Source organism: Melanotaenia boesemani, chromosome 12, assembly GCF_017639745.1.
Source record: "Melanotaenia boesemani isolate fMelBoe1 chromosome 12, fMelBoe1.pri, whole genome shotgun sequence".
Taxonomy (NCBI): Eukaryota; Metazoa; Chordata; class Actinopteri; order Atheriniformes; family Melanotaeniidae; genus Melanotaenia; species Melanotaenia boesemani.
Window position 1 is genome coordinate 30,597,863 of NC_055693.1, and position 23,398 is coordinate 30,621,260.

Here is a 23,398-nt window from a genome sequence, read left to right on the forward strand (position 1 = left end):
TGTTATTTTAGTAAAATGATTAGATACTACTGGAAATACAGTTTTTAATTATATATGTTTTTTTTCTGTCATTGTCCTTCTCAGCTTGCTACACACTGCACCATTAGGTCTTCAGAATGGAAGCCAAACTGCTTTGTTATGGTGGACAAATCATTTCTCTCCAGATGCTCCTCCCACAATCTAAAAACGTGCATGTCTGGTTAATCGATGTCTCTAAATTCTCCCTAGGAGTGAGTGTGAGTGGTCGTCTCTCTGTTTTGAACTGGTGACCTGTTCAGGGTGTACCCTGCCTCTTTCCTGATGATTGCTGGGATAAGCCCCGGCTTCCCTGCAACCCAAATGGGACTAAGCAGTATAGAAAATGGACGTATACAGTACTCTGGTGGTAGTCTGGAGAAGGTAGTTCAGTTGGAAACAGGTTCATAAAAGTTCCTATTTAGAGAAGGAACGTCTTCAGTCTTCCTACATGCAGTGAGAGGTTATCTTTCCAAAGATCCAGAGTTTGTCCAGGATGTTTAAATCAACATTAATTCAGCATCAAAAGAAGGTTATTTTTGTTAGGAAGATATTTTAACTCAGTAATTTAAACAGAGTGATATCATGTCCAGCCTCTGTCTGCCAAGCTGAGGAGTGGACAGAGACAAAGGTATCCCCACTGCCTGGATAAATATGCGATTTCAGGTCAGGTTGGATTATTATAAAAGAAAGTTAAAAGAAAGTATAAATAAACAGCAGTACAGATAAAGGACTGATTTTGTGTCAAAAGAAGAATAGTGATAGATAAATGGCTGGTCTTCATGAAGTGTCATTTCCCTTCAGAAGACCTGTAATCAATGGACAACCCTGAGTCTGAAGCAGTAACACAGCCAAAAGAAACATCCTGTACAAGATCCTCGGTCTGAGGAAAAGAGCTTAAAAAGAATGATTTCATCCTCTGTAAGTTGACCCAGTGTGTCTGCGGGTCCTGCTCGCACCGTAATGCCGAACAGCCAAATGTTCAGATCCACAAATGTTCCTTTTAACTCTCTTTTGCTTCAAATCGCACCTTCTGCTCTCTGTTTGACTCTAGACATTTTTTAACAAGATATGGTGAAAGAAGGCTGAAATCATTATTGTCATCCTCCTGAAACGACTCCATGAGATGATGCTTCATCTGTCTTGCAGACTTAAAAACATTTAAAGTAAATATTACGTCCAGATAAAGAGTGTAATGTTTGCAACGACCACATATCAAGCAGAATGATGCAGCAAATGTTCAGTTTATGTCCTGTTTCATTTGATCTTTGTAAATCTTAAACTTCTTTTTAGCAACTTTTAAACAACAGTAAGATACTGCAGAGCACACAGACAGGAGAACTCCACTTATATTTAAAGTTATGCTACCCTCTAGTGGTGGGAAGGCTTATTACTTCTTGGATTTTTTTTTTTCTTCTAAAATCACGTTTTTGATGTTTTAGTTTACCTGCACAATGATTGTTTAAATGATTGTTCATTGATCATGGATGATCCATAATAACTGAAACATCCTTTATGCAATCTGTTAAGTTGTACATCTGCATCCTAAACATTTGCAAGTAGCTTCACAGTTTAATATTATCACACTGTCATTTTATGCTTATATTAACAAGCAATCGTTGCCTCGATCACCGCAAATGTGTCAAATTAATATTCAGTTGTCAGAATCTTTGTAGTTTCTTTATACCACCTAATGGAAATGCAAATTTATACAAATAATTTTCAGATTTTTCAGATTCCTCAGTTAATGAAAAGTATCATAAGGACTGATTTTGTATGCCAAAAGAAGAATAGTGATAGATAAGCATCAGCAGATGTTGTTAATACCAGATAAAGACATACTGCTGCTGACGTTTGCACAGAAAGATCAGAAAACACAGCACAGGGCAGATGTGAAACATCTGTTTCACTGCAACATGAGACAAGACTGAGTACGTGTGAAGCTTCAACAAGCAGACATTCAGTTATCTGTTTCAGCATTTAACCACATTAATTCAAGATCATTTTGTAAATAGTTGAGTATTATCTCTTGGAATATCATAAATGTGCATCTTTTAGACTAGTCAAGGTTGAGCAGAAACCGATCTGCTGGTTTGTTTCTGTCTGTTTTTCACACACACTTGGACCACATAATAACTCGTTCCTGCCCAACAGGGTAGTACGATTTATTCATACTTATGTTACATGTGCTCATACTCATGCCTGTACATTTCCTGTGTCCCTCTTTTCACTCTGTCCCTATAGCAACAAGAACACAAGTGGAACGCTCTGTTATAGCTTACATAAAACAATAGTCCCTATTGTTACATCCTTTCTTTTGAAAAGAAGAAAAAAAATACTATGAACCTCTAATTTACGCCTTAACACCACTTTCTTTTTTCTTACCTCGTTGTGTATCATGAAACTTAAATTCCACTCTCCATTCTAATAAAACAAAACAGTCAATATAATGCTCATTTTCTGTCTACAAATAACAGAACTGATTCATTCTCTCACAGCTGAAACTTAACAGCTTGACGTCTAACAATTCAGAAACATTAACTGTCATAAACATTTGTACATTTTGAACATGAACATTTCTGTTTCTACTTTAGTCGGTCAGGTGTCCTATGTAGATGGTCTCCTCTTGTCGCAGTTTAAACTTGTTTAGCATTTTTTTTCGTACCTGTTCAAAATCAGTCTCAACTTTTCATCATGGTCACGCTGAGCTGTTTCCTGAGTCTCACCTTGTCCTGTGATCGGCACGTCATCTGCAATTATATACAGACAGGGAAGACCCTCCAAGGCTTGTGTGAGCTTCTGTTGAAATATCTCAGGAGCTGGGCTAATACCCATTGGCATCCTTTGACGTCTGTAATGTCCAAATGGAGTTGAAAAAGTCGTCAAATAACTGGACTCTTCTTCCAGCCTGACATGCCAAAACCCACTCTTGACATCACAAACAGTAAATACTTTTGCTTGGGATAAGTCAGGGAGTTTGTCCTCACTGGTTGGTAGTGGGAAATGGTTACGTTTTATTGCCTTGTTCAAGGGTCTTGGGTCAATGCACACTCATGGTTTCTCATTCTGTTTTTGTACTACGACCATGCTACTGACCCAATCTGTGCCACATTCAACTGGTGTGATGATTCCTCTGCGCTGAAGTTCCTGCAGTTCCTCCTTCAACGGCTTCATCATGGAAACCGGAACACGTCTTTTTGGCAGCTGCACAGGCTTTACACTGCTGTCTACTTCCAGTTTATATGCTCCATCAGAACAACCATCAATAGTGAACACATCATCATACTCATTTTTTATTTCCTCCATTGTCCACTGTGCACTGGTGTGCTTTTCTGAGGTAACAATGCTGTCAAATGTTCTCAGTGTACCCCAATAGGTTTCATAGCTTTACTGGCTTTTTTTACCAAGCAGGGGCACTGTACAGTCTTTGTCTATGACTTGGAATTCCAGCTGATACAGTTTCTGGTTTCTTGGGTTTCTTAACTTTGCACTTCCCCAATGGTTTCAGTTTGCTTTTGCTGTACATCACCAGTACAGTCTTTGTGTCCTCCAGTTTTGTGTCTGGGTTTAGCAGATTTATTGGCATGACAATGCAACTAGCACCACAGTCTGTTTGGAATTTCACAGTGTCTTTGCCTAAAAGCATGCCTGCAAAGGGCTGAGCATCATCAGTGTTAACTGCATTTACATTCTTCTACTCTGCTTTCATGATACAGAGAATCTCTTCATACTCTTCACTTTCACATTCAGTTAGTGTGTACAGGTTTCTTTGGCCGCACTCTGCATTTAACTGAGAAATGGTTGTCTTTGCCACACCTCTTGTATTTTTTACCATATGCTGGGTATGTTTGTTTGCTCTTTTTGTGCGTTCCCCCACAGAACTTGCATTTAAATGAACCGCTGTTTTGTCTCTGACGCGTCGTTCTGTATACTGCATGTACGTCTTCCACATTTGGGCGGGATATTGTTTTACTGTTCTCGTGGGACAGCTCTGCGGCCCTGCACAGTTGTTTGCATGTTTCTAGGGTCAGTTTCTTCTCACGCAGTAGCCTCTTCGTAATACCTGCGTTATTAACACCACACACAGCACGATCTCAAATAAGTGAGTCTCTTAATGTTCCAAAATTGCATGTTTTAGCCATCAGATTCAGTACCGTGATGTACATGTCTATCGTTTCACAGGCACCTTGCATCTTCGTGAAGAAACGATAACGCTCCACAGTCTCATTAACACTAGGGTTGCAGTGCTGATCAAATTCTCCAATGATGTCATCCAGCTTCCATGCATCTTTAGTGATGTTGCCCATTAATGTATCCAGTAGCTCTCTGCCATACTTGCCAACAAGATAGCTTAAAAGTTTTTACCTTTTTTCCTTTATAGTCCGACACCACAGTTTGGTCAACATACAGCATGAACCCGTACCTCCAAGGCTTCCATGTCCTTGAAAATATGCTGGAGTCCAGGCACAAAGTTAACGGTGGCTTCAAACCTTCCAGCCACATTTCCTGGGCCCCTCTTTTTTTTTTTTATTTTTAGGTTTAATGTTCATGTATTGTCATCCAACATGTTAAAAAAATGTATATGCTAATCTGAGTTAAAGTTTATGGTTTGGTTTGTGTTTTATGAACATTTTTTTTTTTTTTTATCATTTTCCTAACTTGAAGCTGTATGGGTTAATATCGATGGATAAAACCACAGATGTTGCTATAATTAATAATGTAAAGTTATTTGTAGATGTACCCTAATAATAATCTATTAGACTAAAAATAATGATCATACCCATTTTCATCCCTATAGGAAATGTGAGTGAATTTAAACATTTTTTTTTCCATTTGAAAATTAGTGATATATTATCTGATAAAAGGCCTATCTGGCCTTTTATAATAAAATAAATAATAACTAATAACTAATAATAACTATAATAATAATAATAATAATAATAATAATAATAATAATAATAAAAAACATTTACAAAAACATTTAGATGGCATGACATGAATACATACTAAGTTAACTATGAAGTGAAAACAATATAGGGTTTTATATTTATATATATATATAAATATATATATATATATATGTATATATATATATATATATATATATATATATATATATATATATATATATATATATATATATGGGTTCAATTAAATTCCAGGTCAAGTCTGACCAACACTAAAGACGAGGGCAGCTTTCCAGCACATTAGCATGGTTTAACCACCACAGCCTACCTGAGTATTGTAGCTGACCATGTCCATCCCTTTATGACCACAGTGTAGCATCTTCTGATGCTACTTCCAGCAGGATAATGCACCATGTCACAAAGCTCAGATCATCTCCACCTGCTTTCTAAAACATGACAATGAGTTCACTGGACTCCAACGGCCTCCACAGCCATCAGATCTCAGTCCAGTAGAGCAGCTTTGGGATGTGGTGGAACGGGAGATTCTCATCATGGATGCAGCCGACAAACTGCAGCAACTGTGTGATGCTGTCATGTCAATATGGAGAAAACCTCTGAGGTATGTTTCTAACACCTTATTTAATCTATTACACCTGATAAGGTGTCGAATCAGTGTATGAGACAATGAATCTGACACAATCAATGCTATATTAGTACTAGCAAGCATAAAATGTACATTATTTTTTTCCATGTGGAATATATCTAATGTATGTAAATATCTGCTGAATACTCAGTAGTATTACCTTAAAAATCAGCAGGTTAAAGTTTGTTTCAGTGTGTGCTGCATCATAAAAGGAGAGTGATGTGATCATTGTTTGAGTCTGTATGTAGTGTAAACAGCCGGTGGATTGAGACGGACAGCTCCTCCATGGTCACGTGGTCGCGCGCTGCATCCTCGGCTGATCCAGCGTGCTGCGCTCCGTCTCTCCTTCAGATAACAGAATGGATCAGCTCTGCTATCGCCGTGTGTAGTCGCAGCATCTCCGCATCTTCTAGTTTTCCTGCTGCGGGGCTGCTCTCCCAAACCGCAGGTAGGTCACTGAATGCGCCGTTCAAACCTTGCAAAAGAAAAAAGATGGATTGGATTACATGGTCACGCGCAGTCATGCATGAGACAGAATGCTGAGTCGCTGCTTGGGTATTTTGTTGTGCAACAAAGAGACGCATGTGAGTGTGTAATGGTCCAGATTTGAAGGGTGAGCTGGATGAGAGCAGAGTAATTCCTGCAGAAATTGTGTGCAGGGGGACCGTAGGCGGCGGCTTCCCGATTCTTGGATGATAATAGTCGTTTTGCGCTGCAGCGTTTTGCGTGGCGCAGTAAGTGCGTGTGCTTCAGTCTTAGAAAAGATCAGGAGCTGCATAGGTCATATGTTAGCTTAATGAGCATGAGTTCAAACAGGGGTTGGAGTAAGGTCACTGTACGGATGACTCAGCAGCTGGAGAAGAGGAGGAGGAAACTATGGCGTCCAAAAAATTCACAAAAGGGTTCAGAGGAGCAGCTGTTTGTGTTGCTGGTGTTCAGGAGAAATCAGATAGAATGAAGTAACTTGACGCCTTTGAGTTTCTGTGTTTATAAATGAGGACTTTCAGAGTGGAGTGGGAGTATTGATTACTATCCCACTAACTGTGTGAAAGGCAGGATTTTTACTACGAGCACTTCAGCTGACCTTGGATAATAAAGATTTCGAAATGTTAAACTTCTTTTTTTTTATTTATAACATTTATTATTTATTTTATTTATTTATGTATGTATATTATTTATTTATTTATGTATAACTTCTTATACTAAATACATTAAGCCCCCTAGCTTCTGGTCTAAGTCCCAGTTAAGGCACATTCCCATGCTTTGAACAGACCCTGGTCTGCTTCCACAGATAGTCCTGGTCTTTTAGGGCAGTGTGAATGTTCATTCGCACTCCGGTGCAGACCAAGGAAGTGAACTCTGGTTCACTTGAAAACTGGGTGTCTTGCGTCTCTTGCAAGTGATCCCTGGTGTGATCGAAGACCATGGCAGAAAGAAATTACTACAGCTAGAGTATAGATCAGGGCTACTCAATTCGGTCCTACGAGGGCCGCAATCCAGCAGGCATTCCATGTATCCCTGCACCAACATACCTGAGTCAAATTAATGATTGGTGCAGGGATACATGGAAAACCTGCTGGATTGCGGCCCTCGTAGGACCGAATTGAGTAGCCCTGGTATAGATGGTACCTATACCAACCATGGTGCCTTGTCCTCAAAACTTTGTCATTCTTGACAAGCTCAAAAGAAGCAACTTAGCCCCTATACTTGATTTATCTCAAAAAGACCTGGAGTAAAACCCAAAAACAAATAAAAATGGTCTCCTCATGTTATAAGACAGTGAAACTAATAAGCCTATTGGATAAAGTTGTTTTTCCTGTATGCTGCATGGTGAGCACATATTTTATACTTTTCACACACTAAACTTGGCAGAATGTCACTGTCGCTCTATCAGGCGTAGTTGTGCACATGTGTGTGTGTACTGGATAGGGGATGGTAACCAAGGAAACAAGGCTGTGGACACTAATTCCTTAAAAAAAGGACTGTTGCGTATACATTTCCTGATCCGCAGCCACGGGTTATTGTCTTACTGTGAACAGCTGAGAGAGAATAAGGAGTGCTTTATAAAGGAAGCAGGACAGCCCAAATATGCAACTACTGTTAAAAAAACAAGCCTAAAACCCTGCGACTGTTGATTTTTCCAAGCTACTTCACAGAAAAACAAGCCCAAAGTCACTTATAACAAGTGGACTTAGCAACTCTGATGTCAACCCTGTGAGCTTTGGTCCTACGCTGCCCCTACTGGTGTTTTTACATATTGCGGCTTGTGAACGTGTATTTCTGAAGATGTGCACACACTGTTCTTCAAACAAATGTAAAATATGCAAGACAACCATAAAAACAATGCATACAAATAATTAAAAGCAAGTATATTCTCATCCTAAGAGAATCCCCACATTAAAAAAATTGTCTTTAGAGTGTGTCCCTTATATTAAAAAAGGTGCACAATGAAAAACGATTGAACATGCTGTGAACTTCAGGTTCCTCCTGTACAACTCCACACATTCAAAACTGTATTTTTTGTTGTTGTTGATAAGAGTCAGATTTATATGTAAAACGAGATGCTTAAAGTGTAACTACACCATCTACTTTTTGCATAACTCCACCCACTGCTAAATAAATAAATAAAAGCCAGAATCCGTGAGGTGTAGGTGTACCATGTTTTCAGCTCAAAAATCACATTTTAGGGTGCACTACCCCTTTAATGAAACATTTTTTTGCACTATACCAGTCCCAGTGGGTAAAATGTTTTTGTGATACCATGCAAAGTTAAATTTCTCATTTTTTCAAAGTACTTTGTCAAAATTCTTAAAAAGCCTTTTATTATTTTCTGTTCTGTTGAATTTTACCTGTAGTACATTTAATGAGTTTCAAACAGTGTGAGGTTGATTCAACACTGGAGACACTTTGCTTTATACAAATATACTTCTATCTGTGTTGTGGTCAGTCTGGTTTAATTTACTGCAGTTGTTGGTGAGATGAGCAGCTGCTTCTCTCAGGATGGATGTTACAGAGCCAAGTGCAGAAGTGATTAAATTACTTAACAGCAACCAGAAAGGGCCTAGATGCACCCAGGTTCAAGAATAACACTTAGATGAGTGTTGTAAGTGTTTACTGCTGATGTTGATGTACACTTAGCCTGAAAAGATGAGCTGCAGGTGTAGAAAGAGTACAGGACATAAATGCATACTTTCCTTCTTTTAAATTGGACCCCCTCTCTTTCCCTTCATTGCCAAGTAACGCTGCATTCATGTACCTTCCTGCCTGGGATGTTGGAATGCTGTAATATTAAGGCAAAGCTAATTTAATCTAACCATAAATTCACTCTCAGTATATACACATTTTCTTTCTTTTTAAAAGAAATAAGAATTAGCGTGAGCTTTTGTTAGCATGATATTAGGTTGACTTTGACAGCCTGATTATAAAGCAAAGTACAGGATGAATTTACAGGACCTGATGATGGCACTCAGTCTTATCTGCAGTCTTTTATTTAAACATTGTGCTGGTCACTGCTGTCTAATTTGTTGAAGAACTTAACAGTATCACCTCCTTAGTGATAACGCTGTGGCAGGGATCTTCACTAGAGCCACAATGACAAGACAAAGTAAACATGGGAGCCATTTTTACCCCAAAACACAAAAAGCCAACCAAAATATTAACCATATATTTGTCAGTTTTTCTGAAAATGTTCTGCATTCATCTTGTGTGGCTCATACCTTTCCAGAGAGTCCCCTCTCTGGTCTTCATGTCTGTTTTCGGTTGCTTCAGTGTTAGAGTCATGATTTTTCCCTCAGTTGTTGCAGCAATTTTATTTTACTTTACATGTTCTTTTATTTAATAAATGGTTTACATAAATTACATTTGTCAAAGTCTTTTTTTGTACACCACAAATGAAAAAGAGCAGGAAGAAGATAAACTTATACCACCTGCCCCTTTCTGTACATACCCTTCCATTAAGTTACACCATACCATATACATAAGAGAAAAGGTAAGAATAAACCACATTACACTTTATATATTCCATTTGTCCTCTAGAGCATAAGAACTCATTTGTTCTTTTTTCTTAAACAGAAGAATAATTAACAGCTGCAAGGGTCAGTTCAGTACAAAAACCTGATAAAGGGCCAAACGCTGACACCTCAGTGTTGCTGCTGGAATTTCAGGTAAAAAAATGATGTGTGCATTTTTTTATGCATTTTGTTTTTGGAGGCACCACAGTTGAGGTTTGCCTAGAGTTCCACATGAATTCGACCAGCACTGCTCCTAACTGTATGCAACGTTGTCTTTTGTCTAAGTAACTACTTAGCCAGTCTAAATCAACCCTCTCACACCATGATGATAGAGTTTAGAGTTTAGGATGGAATTCTGTATATTGTCAAACTCCTTTAAATCAAAAACACAGTCTACATATTTTTTATCATTTACTACTGTAGTTATTCCTCGCCCATAGCTTGGACCTTTTGGTCCAAAACCAAACTTGCTCAGCAAGTTATTCTTATCTATAAATTTCTCTAATTTCTTAGTAAACTATTTCTCAGGTACATTTGAAAACTGGTGACTGTAAGTAAAGTCATGTTTGTCCCCAAGTTTTAAACGTGGAATGACCTTTGCTGTTTTCAGCAACCCCTCTGCTAAACAAAACATTAAATACTAAACATAAATGTTTTTTTATAGAGTCTATAGTTGTTATAATTACAATATCAATCCCATCACAATCAATTCTTCCTAAAGACATGAACTACAGTAGCTTGCTTCCCACTTGTCCTAAACCTTCAACATGCTAATCATGTCTTGAAACTCTGCTGGCAAGATTTGGCCCAACATTAACAAAAAAAAAAAAACAAAACAAAATTAAATTCATTGTCCACTTTATTTCGTGTCTTTAGCTTCCTTCTTGTGTCTCCATTTGTTAGTTTTTTTTCATTAATTAGAAATCAACTCATTTTTTAACCATTTCATAAATAGCCTAGCTAGCGTCAAATGCTAACTAAATTCTGTGTACGCTGAATATTTGGTGAGGAAGCAGGAATCAGACATAATGACATTTAAAACCCTGGAACACTGTGAAACAGTGAGACTTACTTTTTCTGTTTTTTTTTTTCACTATCAGAGTGAACTCAAACATACAAAGTAGTTTCTGGCTTAAATCACTATTTCACTGTATGAATGTAGTTAGCTAGTTAATGTAATGATACGTCTTTTTTTTTTTTTTTTTTTTTTTTGACCCTAAAGCTCAATTCATTGTTGCATTCTTCATCACCATCATTTGTTTTAAAGTTTGAGGCCTTGTAATGCTACGAGCTTCCATGTCCCCGAGTTTCCTGCCCACTTGTCTCTAAATATAGGCCTTTACATCAAGGAGCAGCACATTGCAGTATCTGCAGTGGCTTGATGCAGCCTGGCGTGTGTTGAGTGCTTCTTATCAGACTGTGAATGACGACTGCTGTCGGTTTCTGGTCAGAAATCAGACTTTCTGATCAGTTAAGTCCAGAAGACAGCATGTAAGCCACAGTCTGTACTGAGGGCTACTGGTGGAGCAGCAGGCGATCCATTTCATTTAACAAGTTTGCTCTGGTGTACTTTAAGTCACGATCTTCCACTTTCCTTCTGCTCTGTTAAAAAAGCTGTCTCAATGTTTGTCAGTGTGTGCTGTGAAATCTGCAAGATGTCTCTGCAGCAATGCCAAGACTAATATTCAGTGTGTCTCTGTGCTGCAACAATTCCCAGATTATAAGGTTTTACTAACCACAACAACAACCTGTTAGAGGCGTCTTCACATCTGTTGCAGATTCAGGACAGCTAATCAAACCGCCTGAGACGTTTCCCTTAGCAGATTTTTTTTCATCTATGTATTTTAGATCCTCAGTCCAGTCAATTTAATTTAGAAATCCAATGAGCTTTCTGATGGTTTCTTCCACCTTTTGGCTGAATTGACATACCCATTAACAGCCAACTATATCTTTATAAGTCCATGGACTGTATGTATAATCTTAGCCTAAAAAAAAATACACAAAAATCTTAACAGTTTTCATCACATTTTGCAAAATAAACATAGAAAACTTAGTGATTCAAATGTTTATACACTTACAAATATAAAGAAAATGATTCTTTATACAAGTTATTGCAACAGTTTGTCCCTTTTAGTTTTTGAGATACACTCCATTTTAGGAGCAGAGTATGAAGACGTTTAAATCAGTTCATTTCAGCTTCAGTACAAAGCAGCTTAAATATAAGCATGGGTTTTTTTCCACTGTTGTGTCAGTTGATGTATTGGAGTATTTTTAATTGCTATATCTTCCTACAGATATGTACAATTTAAAGAAACAGATTTTGGAGCATTGAAAGTCTAAAAAAATATTAATTCAAATTTTGATACTAGGTTAGTGTTGGTGTTACTCTATGAACAGACAAAAACACTAAACCAAAACCCTTATAAATGCAGAAAAATATTAAATAGTAAGTAATTTGAACTATATCTCTCTTTTCTTTGTTTGTTCCTGAAGCTTTGTTTTGTACAGAGTGCAGGTTTAAACAGCTCCCAACCTGCTCCGCCGAGTATTTCCTCTGTGCCACTGATTTCAGATGAGCAGAAAAAACAGGGAATGATGCTAAGACCTATCTAAGCTACACTGATGTAAACTAAGCTAAAAATGAACAACTTTTTATACTAAAACTACTAAATGTGGTAAAATCTACTGAAAACCATGCTGATAACCGCTGCTGCTACTCCACCGAACGCTCCTACTCTCCAGAAACTTCTTGGCGCCACTGTGTGTTTACATCTGAGGCGTCGCCAGACCCCTTTTACTGGGGCACGTGCCCCAGTATAAATGCTTTGATTAATTTTCGACAATAAATATTTATCATACATTAATTCAGATAATTCAGACGGGAAAAGATATATATTAACTCAAACGCGTAGCAAGAGCGTTAACTTCAAATAGAGGATCGAGCTCGGGGGGCAGATTCTGTCTCTGCATGTCACCGTGCACGAGCAGCAGGTGAACCACACACACATCACGCAGCTCTTCAGTGTGTCGGGTGAGCGCACAGTGCAGTTTGAGGTCTGGTAACGTGTCACAAAAACAGTCAATTTTATATTATTTTTTAAAATGAAACCAAATGACCTTATACTAACTGAAACATATCGCGTGACTTCTGTAGATGGATATCAGGACATTCTTCACTCGAAGGAGAGACAAGGAAGCAGCAGGGAGAGATGAGAAAGAGGGAGGTAAGACCGCGGTGAAATCAGTTTTAGGTTAGATATTCGTCATTTGCACTGGAGCGACCAGCGTCTTGTTTAGAGACCATTGACAAATGACAGACTTCCTGTGAAACGGAAATTCTCATAAAGGACATAAAACAATATTTTCATACTAAAGAAAAGCTGACTTCTGACATAAAGAGAAATAACATATTTTAATAATTTAGGAGAAAAAAAAAACCCATTAGCTTCTAAACCAAGTGACCCAGACACATCAAACCAGAGTTCAATTGAAGCAGAAGATCATCCAAAAAAGATACAACTCTTCCTGATTTTCATCATCTTTTGTCTTATTTTACATTAGTATTGTTAAAATAATCAATATCTCTTTTAGTTTTGTTGTGGCCACCACAGTCCCATTCTGCTTTGCTGCTGCCATTTTTCAAGTCATTCCTGAAACTCATGATGTTACGTAACCCCGTGTGGTTCAAGCATGTCCAGAAACAACATCTATCAGGGATCAAGGCTTAAACCATCCCTCTCGATCAGATTGAAAATTTGTTATGACTGAGGCCAGTCGGATCAGCTGACATGTTTGCGTGACGCATTTTTATTCTCATTGGATGTTTGATCAGATCAGAAGTGCTCCTTGTAAACGTAGCTACTGATAAATTTTCAGCTTGCACAATAAAGCTGAAAATCTATCAGTGAGCTCCAGCCCTCGGTGTTTTTTGCAAGACTAAATATATTTTGCTGATATATCACTATGGTTATTCATTCCATCAAAATTCAACTGTTTTCGACTAAATATGAAAATTGACCCGGACCCGGATGCACCGATATATTTTTTCAAACCGGGTAGAAGTTACATTTGAGTACTTGCTTATACAAAGTACTCAAATGTACTAATAAATCAAATTACTGCTCATTGGTAAAGCGTGTGGACAAGAATGTCTGATGCAACAACTAAGTAGTTAGTTGTGTGAAATATTAAATGGTTCATCTTGCAGCATCCTCTAAATCTAAACCTGGAAAACTGTCAGGATCTTCAGAAATAAGGAGGATAAAATGGTTTTTTTTTGGTGAGATAATTTGAATTTTTAAAATGGCCCCAGTAACAACTGTGCTTCTGGACACCTGATGATAGAAATTCTAATTATAATACTTGAAAACTATCAGAAACATAATCCCACAGATGAATGTCTTTGCATTAACACATTAATTTTGACATCCCTGGGTTTTTCTCATTGGTATTGGGTTCTATAGTATATTGAAACATTTAATTAATGTGCATTATGAGTACATGCACAAAGTATATAAAGATAGATGGATGAAATGAAGTAGATAAAGATGAATGATGTATGAGTGGATACAGGAGGAGACAGAAATCTTCATACAAAGAAAAAGTATAGCTGCCATCCTTGATAGCTAAAACAGGGAAATGCAGAGTTTTACGAAGAATTAGAAATCTTCCTCTTCAAAGTGGAGTCTCGCATGATGAGATTTTATGAGAATAACGGCTAATGCGCTAAACACCATTCAATGGAAATGCCTGCAAATTGAAATTGCACTTTGTCAAAATTTTAGAAATATCGCTTTTATTTTGTGAAATGCTGTAATGGAAATGCAGCTAGTGATGTTTGGCATTGTGCAACTCAACAAAGGTTTTTGTTTTTGATGAAGCAAAGGGGGACTGGGCACTAGACATGGGTAAACATGGGTCTTGACACATTTTGCCCAGCATCGTGGCACCTCCTTACTCTTCTCAGTACCCTCAATATCCTCAATATCCCATAAAACATTAGCGTAAAGGTGGCTGGTGGTGGTGCTGAGCCACCAAGTCCAGTATTTCTTTTGCCATCTTCTCCATCAGGGTTAGGTTCATGGGTTTATGGCTCTTCTTCTTTTCCTTGCGCGGCTGCTTGTGGAGCATAAAGCTGTTCACCACTGCATTGTCAGTAAATTTGTGAAAAACATGTTTTATTCCATGTTTTTGTCTTGTGGTGGACACTTCAATACTTTATCAGTGCGTCTGAAGATCTACACCACCCATTAAACGGCTGTAATCCAGAACAACACCAGCCTCTTTCACCCATCTTTTCCCAGTTTGCCCAGTGAAGGCATCACAGATGTTTGAACATGTTGACTTCACAGGCGTCCTCCAGTAACGGTTTGGTTGAGGTATTTGGGGTATTTTTAACCCCCTAGTGTGCCAGCCAGGTCTCTCTCTCCTGACATGTAAGATATTTATTTTTTCTTATTGTTGGTTCAAACTTGACTAAAACACCACAAAAGTATCTAAATTGAGAAAAACGCCTCTTCAGAGGATGTGACCTGTCTGTACTGCACCACACACACACACACACACACACACACACCGACACTTAAACAGTGACTGTGAGGCTCTTTTATTCATTTATTTATTTGGTAAAAACTTGGACTGAAAAAATATTGCAACCTCCAAGTGAACAGAGTCCCCAAATGTACCGCGTTTAGCTGACTATGAGGGGTGAGCGTGCGCTACGGGGCTTGATCAGTAATTCTGATCCGTGTGCATCAGAAAACTTGTCAAGTGGGAAAATGACCACGTGTGAACTTCTTGGAGAGAAATTCACAAGATGAAACAGATAATTTTCAACACAGAGGCTCTGTTTGGTTTCATAGCCTCCATTTCTCCAGAAATTAAAAATAATAATAGATATTTATGCAATATACTGTTGGCAGCAGGAAAAAAGACCAATAACTGGATGATGCCTGTTGAACCACCTGTAAATAATTGTAGGAATAAGTGGAGATTTCCAAGATGGAAAATTTCCCTTCATGACAAACCTAAAATGAAAATGACCATATCTGTCAGGCCAAGGGTAAATATGGAAGTCATTTAAATATATGTTCTGTTTCCAATGTATTTTACATTTGTTCAGTTTGTTTATATTAACGTGTTGATGCATGTACCCAAACTTATCCACATTAGTAAGGATACTTTGATTGATTGGGAATCAAAAGTTATCAGCAAATATTCACCCTTAATTATTTTTCATTTTTATTTTTAATTTTAATTTGAATTCTTTTCTTAAGTCTAGAGAAACTATCATGAGTTTATCAGCTCTTTTGGAGTGTTTGTTTTTCTTTGTTTTGCTGAAGCACTGGTAGCCCTGAAACACTAATGCTTTATGCACACAGCTCTTATTCCTCCTGCCTAAATTAAAAACTGCAAATCAACAAAGTCAAAAATCAGTTGAACAAGCTCCAAAGAAGCTTTTCCACATGAACCTCTGGTCTACACAACAGCAACATTAAAACAAACTAGAAACAAAAGTTCCCACAGTGTAATGGTTCTGTTTAATTCCCTTTATATCAGTTAGTGTTAGAGAGTTTCTCTTGTTAAATTTAATCTTAATTTAGACCAGGTGCTGAAGTTTTAGGAGACCAATGTTGTTGGTTGCTGGATTTCTGCTTCCATGATGCTCCAGATGTTGTGTATTGGTGAAAGGTCTGGACTGCAGGCAGGCCAGTTCAGCAGCCGGACTCTTCTCCTGTGAAGCCATGCTGCTGTGATGGATGCAGGATGTGGTTCAGCATCGTCTTGCTGAAATCTGCAAGGTCTTCCCTGTCTGGATGTCTCCATGTCTCCATGTACTTTTCAGCATTGATGGAGCTTCACAGATGTGGTCTTCCCATCAGAGAAGCAGGCGTCTCATCTGTCCGCTGATAACACAGTCAGTGGTTTCTGGAAGTCTTTCTGAGTCCATGCAGTGATTTCTAGTAGAAAATCATGTCTGGTTTTAATGCAGTAACACCTGAAGATCATAAGAACCCAGTTTTGACCTTTTGAGTTTTGAGATTCCTCCCGATTCTCTAAATCTGTATATTGCACAAAGTTTTAGCAATTTGACATTTAGGAACATATTCCTGAATTTTTTCCATAATTTTTTAGAGAAATGCTCCTTTTAAAGCCAGTCATGTTACAGACCTGTTCCCAGATTACCTAATTAGTTGCCAAAAGCTCTCCCAGTTTTTTTTAAACTTGTACCAATTATTTTTCCATTCTTTCAAGCTCCTCTTCCAACTTTTTATAGACACGTCACTGCCATTAAATTTAAAATAATAGGTTTCACTTTAGTGTGTGAATGATTTGGGTATGGTATGTGAGAGGTTTTAGTAAAATGTGTGAATGTCTCAAACCACCCTCATACCATTGCACTCTTCTTATTTACATTGTACACAGTCTCAACTTTTTTGGAATTGGGTTGTAGATTAGTTAAAAGGGTTTTGATTTTAATAAGTGTATGTATAAATAATGTATTAACTACATCTAATCACAAAATCCTGCTTCAAGTAATCAGTGGTTGGCCTTAAAACTTCTGATTTTCTGATGACTTGTATGACACAAATTTCTTTCCAGGTCAGGACTACAGTTTCAATTAGAAGTGAAACTATTAGGTAGTAAAGAGAGGATGAATGAATAATGATAATGTTAACAGGGGTGAGGGGGAAGGGAAGACGTGGATAGATAAAAAGGGAGAAAGGATGGATGGGTGGGAACTCTAAATGCCTTACCAAAAATTTGCCAACTATTTGTTGCTAAGTGTTTTTTAATAAAAAAACAAATAGCTGAATATGGCTAAATGGAACCACACAGCCTCTCAGTTGACATCACTGTTGTGCAAGAAAAAGGGAAAAGCAGTCCTTCATCCCACAAATGATCACATTATGATCTGATTTGAGTGTATGTGCTTGGAGAACAGAGGCTCACAGCTGGGTCAATCATCAGTTTGTTCATGACAGAGAGAAAGAAGCTGTGTCCAGATAGACGCGATTGTACTCGGTATAAACTGGGGAAAAAACAGAAAATCTATTGGAGATTGGGACACTACTAAATATATGTATCATATATGGCCTGTGCAAATAAAATGTGTAGATAATAATGAGATATTTATAAATTTACTGTCTCATTCACAGCATTTTCTGGCTGACAAAGCACTTCATATCTCTGCTTTTTATAAGGAGAGCTCTAAAACTTGGTTTTAGGATAACAGATGACACGATGATCCACCTGCAGCCTGTTTCTCAGGACAGTTTTTAGCTACAAGTAAAAACATTTACCAAAACAAATCCTTGTGTATTAAATGTCTCACTCATTAATAGTTGAGAAGTCTCTTACAGATAACACTGGAGATGGGATGTTTTAAGGCCTTAATACGGGTCGAGCTTTTTCCTTTAATCAAACTTAGATGTATAAACACAAAAAGAGGGACAACAATCTGGTTTCTTCAATCATCTTCCTGCAGAACCTCTTCTATTGTGACTTTATTTAGCAAATGCTGTAAATGCATATGTACATGAAGGGTGCATAAGTAACCCCTAAATAGGAAATGAAACAGTCAACCAAATTAACACAATTTACTAGAATGAGTCTTATTCTTATCAATAATTATTTAACAAATGTGACAAATATAAACATATAAAAGAAAAACATAGTGCCGTTTTATTTTTCGTAGCAAGGGCGCCGCCATCTTGCAGTACTATAAACTGTGGCATCACAGGGTTGGTTGGTGTCGCTTCCTGATTAGAGTCCTCTTGTTCGCGTCAAAGTGAGACAGATAACAGAGTGAACGATGAAGACTGGTGAACCAAGGGAGAAGAAAAAACAAAAAGGGACACTACTGTATTACTCCTGTGTGTAAGAACGATGTTTACAGGGCTCAAGTCGAGGACACAACGGTCTGTTTTCACAAACTTCAGCTGAAATGTAGAACTGTACTGCTGCTGGTTGGCAGCACTGAAGAGAAAAAAATTCCTCCTGACTCCAGGGTCTGTAGTATTTTCTTGAGGAAGATTATATAGAGCAGAAGACGTTTGAGTCTGGCAAGCTAGTGGTCCGCCAGACCAACAGACTAAAGTCTCAAGCTGCTCCAAGTATTTTTAATTCACCCCCTATTACCTCAAATAATTCCACATCATTTGTTATTTCATCCCTTAGCCAGAGGTCACCACAGCTGATACAAACCTTCACACGACTCCCCGTTTTCCAGTCAGTCAGGTTATCCTACATTCTGTGATTCCCCCTTCACTGCCAAACTGCAGGTTGTATTCTTGTAATGCGTTTACCATGTGGGATTCATGGTAACCATGTGGAAAATGCATCTCCCTGCGAAAAAAAAAAAAAAAAAGCACAGCCATCACGAACCAACTTAACACACAATCACCTACTTCTGGGGGAAAAACGACTGCCAGTTAACTGGTCTGTATATATATATATATATATAAATATATAATACATAATATAATATAATATAATATATACACTACCGTTCAAAAGTTTGGGGTCACTTCCCTATTGAATCCCATGGCAAAGTGACCCCAAACTTTTGAACGGTAGTGTATATATAAATATATATAAATATATATATTATATTATATATATATTATAAAAATTTTTTTTTTTCAAATGTAGGTTATGCTTTACATTGGTTCGCGATAGCTGCATCCTTTTCAACCAGTCTCTGGCTATTCCACAAAATCCATATTTTTCCAGTTTAATGCGTAAAATTGAATTATTAATGGTGTCAAAAGCTTTTTTAAGGTCGACAAATATACCCAATTATTGCCATTGAGAACGTTTTTTTGAGTTCTAAAACCATATTGATCTTCATGTAGCATTTGATTTTTCTCAAGAAACTTTTTAGTCGAGAATTGAAAAGTTTCTCTAGAATTTTTTAAAATTTAGGCAAATTAGAAATTAGTCTATAATTTGTGAATTTATGTTTATTATAATTTTTAGATAATGGTATTACTTTTGCAAATTTAATTTATTTAGGAAAACAACCAGACTGGAATGATAGATAGTAGTTATACGTTAGGAGCTTAACAATGTTTGGAAAAACTTTTTTAACTTTTTTTTAACTGCTGATATCATGACAATCAGTGGATAATTTATTCTTACATTTCAGCACAGTATTCATCACTTCCATCTCATCTGTTGCTGAGAGGAAAAACAACAACAGATTCTGTGAAAAAGTCCCTTTTGTGGTGTGGTGTGAATATGACAAATTCATATCAAATCCAAAATAAAAACTGGTTAGTACTTTCTGCTAGTATAGTCCACAGTTGTGAAAATGGCCAGATTCATTTATATGTCAGCACTTTTCACCATAACAGCCTGTGGTACAAAGGCCAACAGTACACACTCAAATACTGCTTTGCAACCAGAAAGTTGTGCTGAAATGCCAAAATAATATTAGCAGGATATGTTAATGCTGTATGATCTACTCAGATGGTTTTGAATCTGGTTTTATAATGGTTAAGCTCTGATTCATATTTTCACATTTCAGCATTGATTATAAACACTTTCAGTCTGATGCAAACTGCGTGGGTGGGCACATTTTCTTCAGCATATCACGATTGGTAGTGTTTACAGGACTTCATGTGTTCTTGGTTACTTCTCAAATACTACTAACATTATGTAAATAATTATGTCTTTCTTTAATTTCCCCCTTTAGGTTATGCCACCCCAAATGCTTCCTGGATCCCCTGCCATTAAAGAGAAGGGCTGATCCCCGTCCTCCTCCAGGTTTCTGCTGCTTTGCACCCCATCTTTCCCCTACTCCTACCTTCTTTTTAATCCCTTCTATAACACTAACCCTACCTTACTCTTGCATCCTCACCTAACCCCTGCCACCCTTGCTACCACCCACTTCTTGTCACATCCCATCATATTGCCCAACCTGCAAATCCTCCCCTGCAGCAGCTGTGTACCCAACGTCTCCACCTAGTTTTAATCCAGCCACCACCAGCTGACTTCTCTGCAGGTCAAAGCTCTCTTCAGAGGTCTGCTGTTTACCTGCTGGCTGCTCGCTTGGCTCCATGGCTACAGGAGGTCATGCCCCTGATGTAGATGTGTTGATCAACTTACAACAGGTAGGAATTATTCTGAGGTGTTTCCTGAATGTCACCTGCACAACAACCATAAAAATGTCTATTTTTCCAGTCATTCAATTTAAAACAACCAGTCTGATAAGTTCACTGGCAAAATTTAACAAAACCTTTTATTCTATCTTGTTTTTGACTATGGAGATGGTGCTCAAAGCTCTGGACAGCCATCCTCCTGAGGTGAAGGATGGCTGTCCAGAGCTTTGAACAGCATAACCTAGCTTACACTCATGCAGCTTTCAGTTTGATTAAAAGTGATGAAGAATAACCGTCACCCAGGGATGATAAAGACATCACAGGTTGAGACATTTGTGTTTTTAAATGGGATGATTCCTCAAGTATAAATATGGAAGCAGAACATGAAGAGCGGAAGGAGGAGGAGGCAGTTAGCCTGTCCTCATTCAGATAAAACAAACATGGATGTTCCACTAATTAACACATTTTATCCTGCTTGTTGTTTAATCCATACAAAGGCTACGCATACAAACAATTTATTTTCCATTCTTGAATAACAAAGCTAGCTTAACACCTACCTGTTTTTTTTAAGCTTTCTAATTAAGACCGTGTGGAATCCATAAAACACCCATTAAAGTAGTTTAAGTATTTGTTTCTGTTGTAAAACTAATGTAGGCAGAGTTTCCTAAAATTATTGTTTTTCTTTGTTTTGTTTTTAGAGAAATGCAAAAATAAACAAATAAATATAGTAAATAAATGGATATTTCTAGGTTTCTTTAGGTTGTCTTGGTTAATTTTTTAAACCATGCAAAGTTGAGTTTAAAGTTTTAGTTGGTTTTTTTACATGGTTAAATATGAAAACTATTATTAATGACATTTTACTATAACGTTTTAGAAAAATAAAAGGTACAAACACTTCTCGGACAAAATAACTGAAAGTCTTCAGTTTTACTAAATAACATATTTGTTTTTTTATTTGTTTATTTAAATATAATTGCTGGGATTGACTCAGCCTTGACCTTGAGTAGTAATAGGCGGTATAGAAAATGGATGGATGGAGATTAAAAAACACTTTCATTACTCATACATGTAGGAAAATGCTGCACCTTGATTTCTGTCTACAACTCATTCTCTGTGTCTTTGTCATATCACATTCCTACGTGTGGCCATGCAGTTAAATATACTTTCTTCTGATGTCATTAGATGATATTAAAAACTCATAACAAATAACACATCAGGAGATATTTATATGTAGATATTTAATATCTCTAAATCAAAGATGTTAGATTACATTTGCACTGATGCTTCCTCTACCAGCGTTTGGCTCTGCGTATGTTCCAACATTGCAAACAAACACAGAATACAGATGATAGCCAATGAAAACACATGCCTTTGCTAGCAAGTATATTCCATGTTATATGTGTGCTCATCCCTTTGAGCAGGTGAACTTCCAGATTACCTTTCAATGATGAAACCCCATTCTCTGACTAAAAAATCTTTCAATAGAAAGCTAAGGAAAAGATCAGGAAAAATCAACCCCGGTTGAGTTGGCCAGATATGCCAATTCAAACGGGGTGATCCCGAGCCGTTACCAGTCCTGCTGGAAGATGTAGTCCCTCCAGCTTGTCCTGGGTCTTCCACAGGGCCTCTTCTCAGCCTGGATGCCAGGGAGGCATCCAAGAGACATCCTGACCAGATGCCCGACCCATCTCACCTGGTTCTTCTTGATGCGGAGGTGCATCGACTCTACTTTGAACCTCTCCTGGATCACTGAGCTTCTCATCCTACCTCTAAGGGAGAACATGGCTAAACTGAGGAGGAAACTAATTTCAGCTGCTTGAATTCACATTCTTGTTCTTTCGGTCACTACCAACAGCTGGTGACCATAGGTGAGGGCAGGAACGTCAACCGGTGAATCCCAAGCTTCGCCTTTTGGCTTAGCTCCTTTTCACCACAACAAACCAATGCAGAGTCCACATCACTGCAGACAGCACATCGATCCTCCTGTCGATCTCTTTCTCCATCCTTTCCTCACTCATCTACAAGATCATGAGATAATTTAACTCCTCCACTCGGAGCATGACCTCATTCCTGACCTGGAGAAAATACTCCACCCTTTGCCGGCTCAGGACCATGGTCTTGGATTTGGAGGTGCTGCTTCTCGTCCCTACCACTTCAAACTGCTGCAAATCGCTTCAGCGTGAGCTGGAGATCACAGCTCGATGAAAAACTACATCTTCTGCAAAAAGCAGAGACCCAATCCTAAGACCACCAAACTGGATCCCATCAACATCTTGGCTGCACCTAGACATTTTGTCCATCTAAGTAATGAACAGAATCCTTGACAAAGAGCAGCCTTGGTGGAGTCCAACCCTCACTTGAAACAAACCTGACTTACTGTTGGCAATGCGGTCCAAGATCTGGCACCGGTCATACAGGGACCAGACAACTCATACAAGGGGTCCGGTACTCCATTCTACCAGAGCACCTCCTCACAGGAGTCCCTGGGGGACACGGTTGAACGCTTTCTCCGAGTCCAAAAAGGCAAACTCCCTTGCCCCCTCCAAGACCCCGAAGAGGGTGCAGAGCTGGTGCATTGTTCCACGATCAGGACAAAACTCACACTAGTTCTCAATTCAGGACCCCAGAATAGACCTTAGAACAGAGGCTGAGGAGTGTAATTCACCCTGTAGTTGGAGCACACCCTCCGGTCCCCCCTTTTTAAAGAGGGGGACCACC

At 38.2% G+C, this 23,398-nt stretch overlaps 1 protein-coding gene across 2 annotated transcripts in view; it reads left to right on the forward strand.

The window, feature by feature from the left end:
- Nucleotides 1–5,893: 5,893 nt before the first annotated feature.
- Nucleotides 5,894–23,398, forward strand: part of slc4a3 (solute carrier family 4 member 3) — a 75,969-nt gene continuing 58,464 nt past the window's right edge. For both annotated transcript variants that reach the window (XM_042001479.1, XM_042001480.1), the window contains exons 1-2: nucleotides 5,894–6,013; nucleotides 20,275–20,692. In XM_042001479.1, coding sequence (XP_041857413.1) covers nucleotides 20,639–20,692 — 54 coding nt within the window. In that variant the 5' untranslated portion in view covers nucleotides 5,894–6,013; nucleotides 20,275–20,638. The remainder of the gene's footprint in view (nucleotides 6,014–20,274; nucleotides 20,693–23,398) is intronic.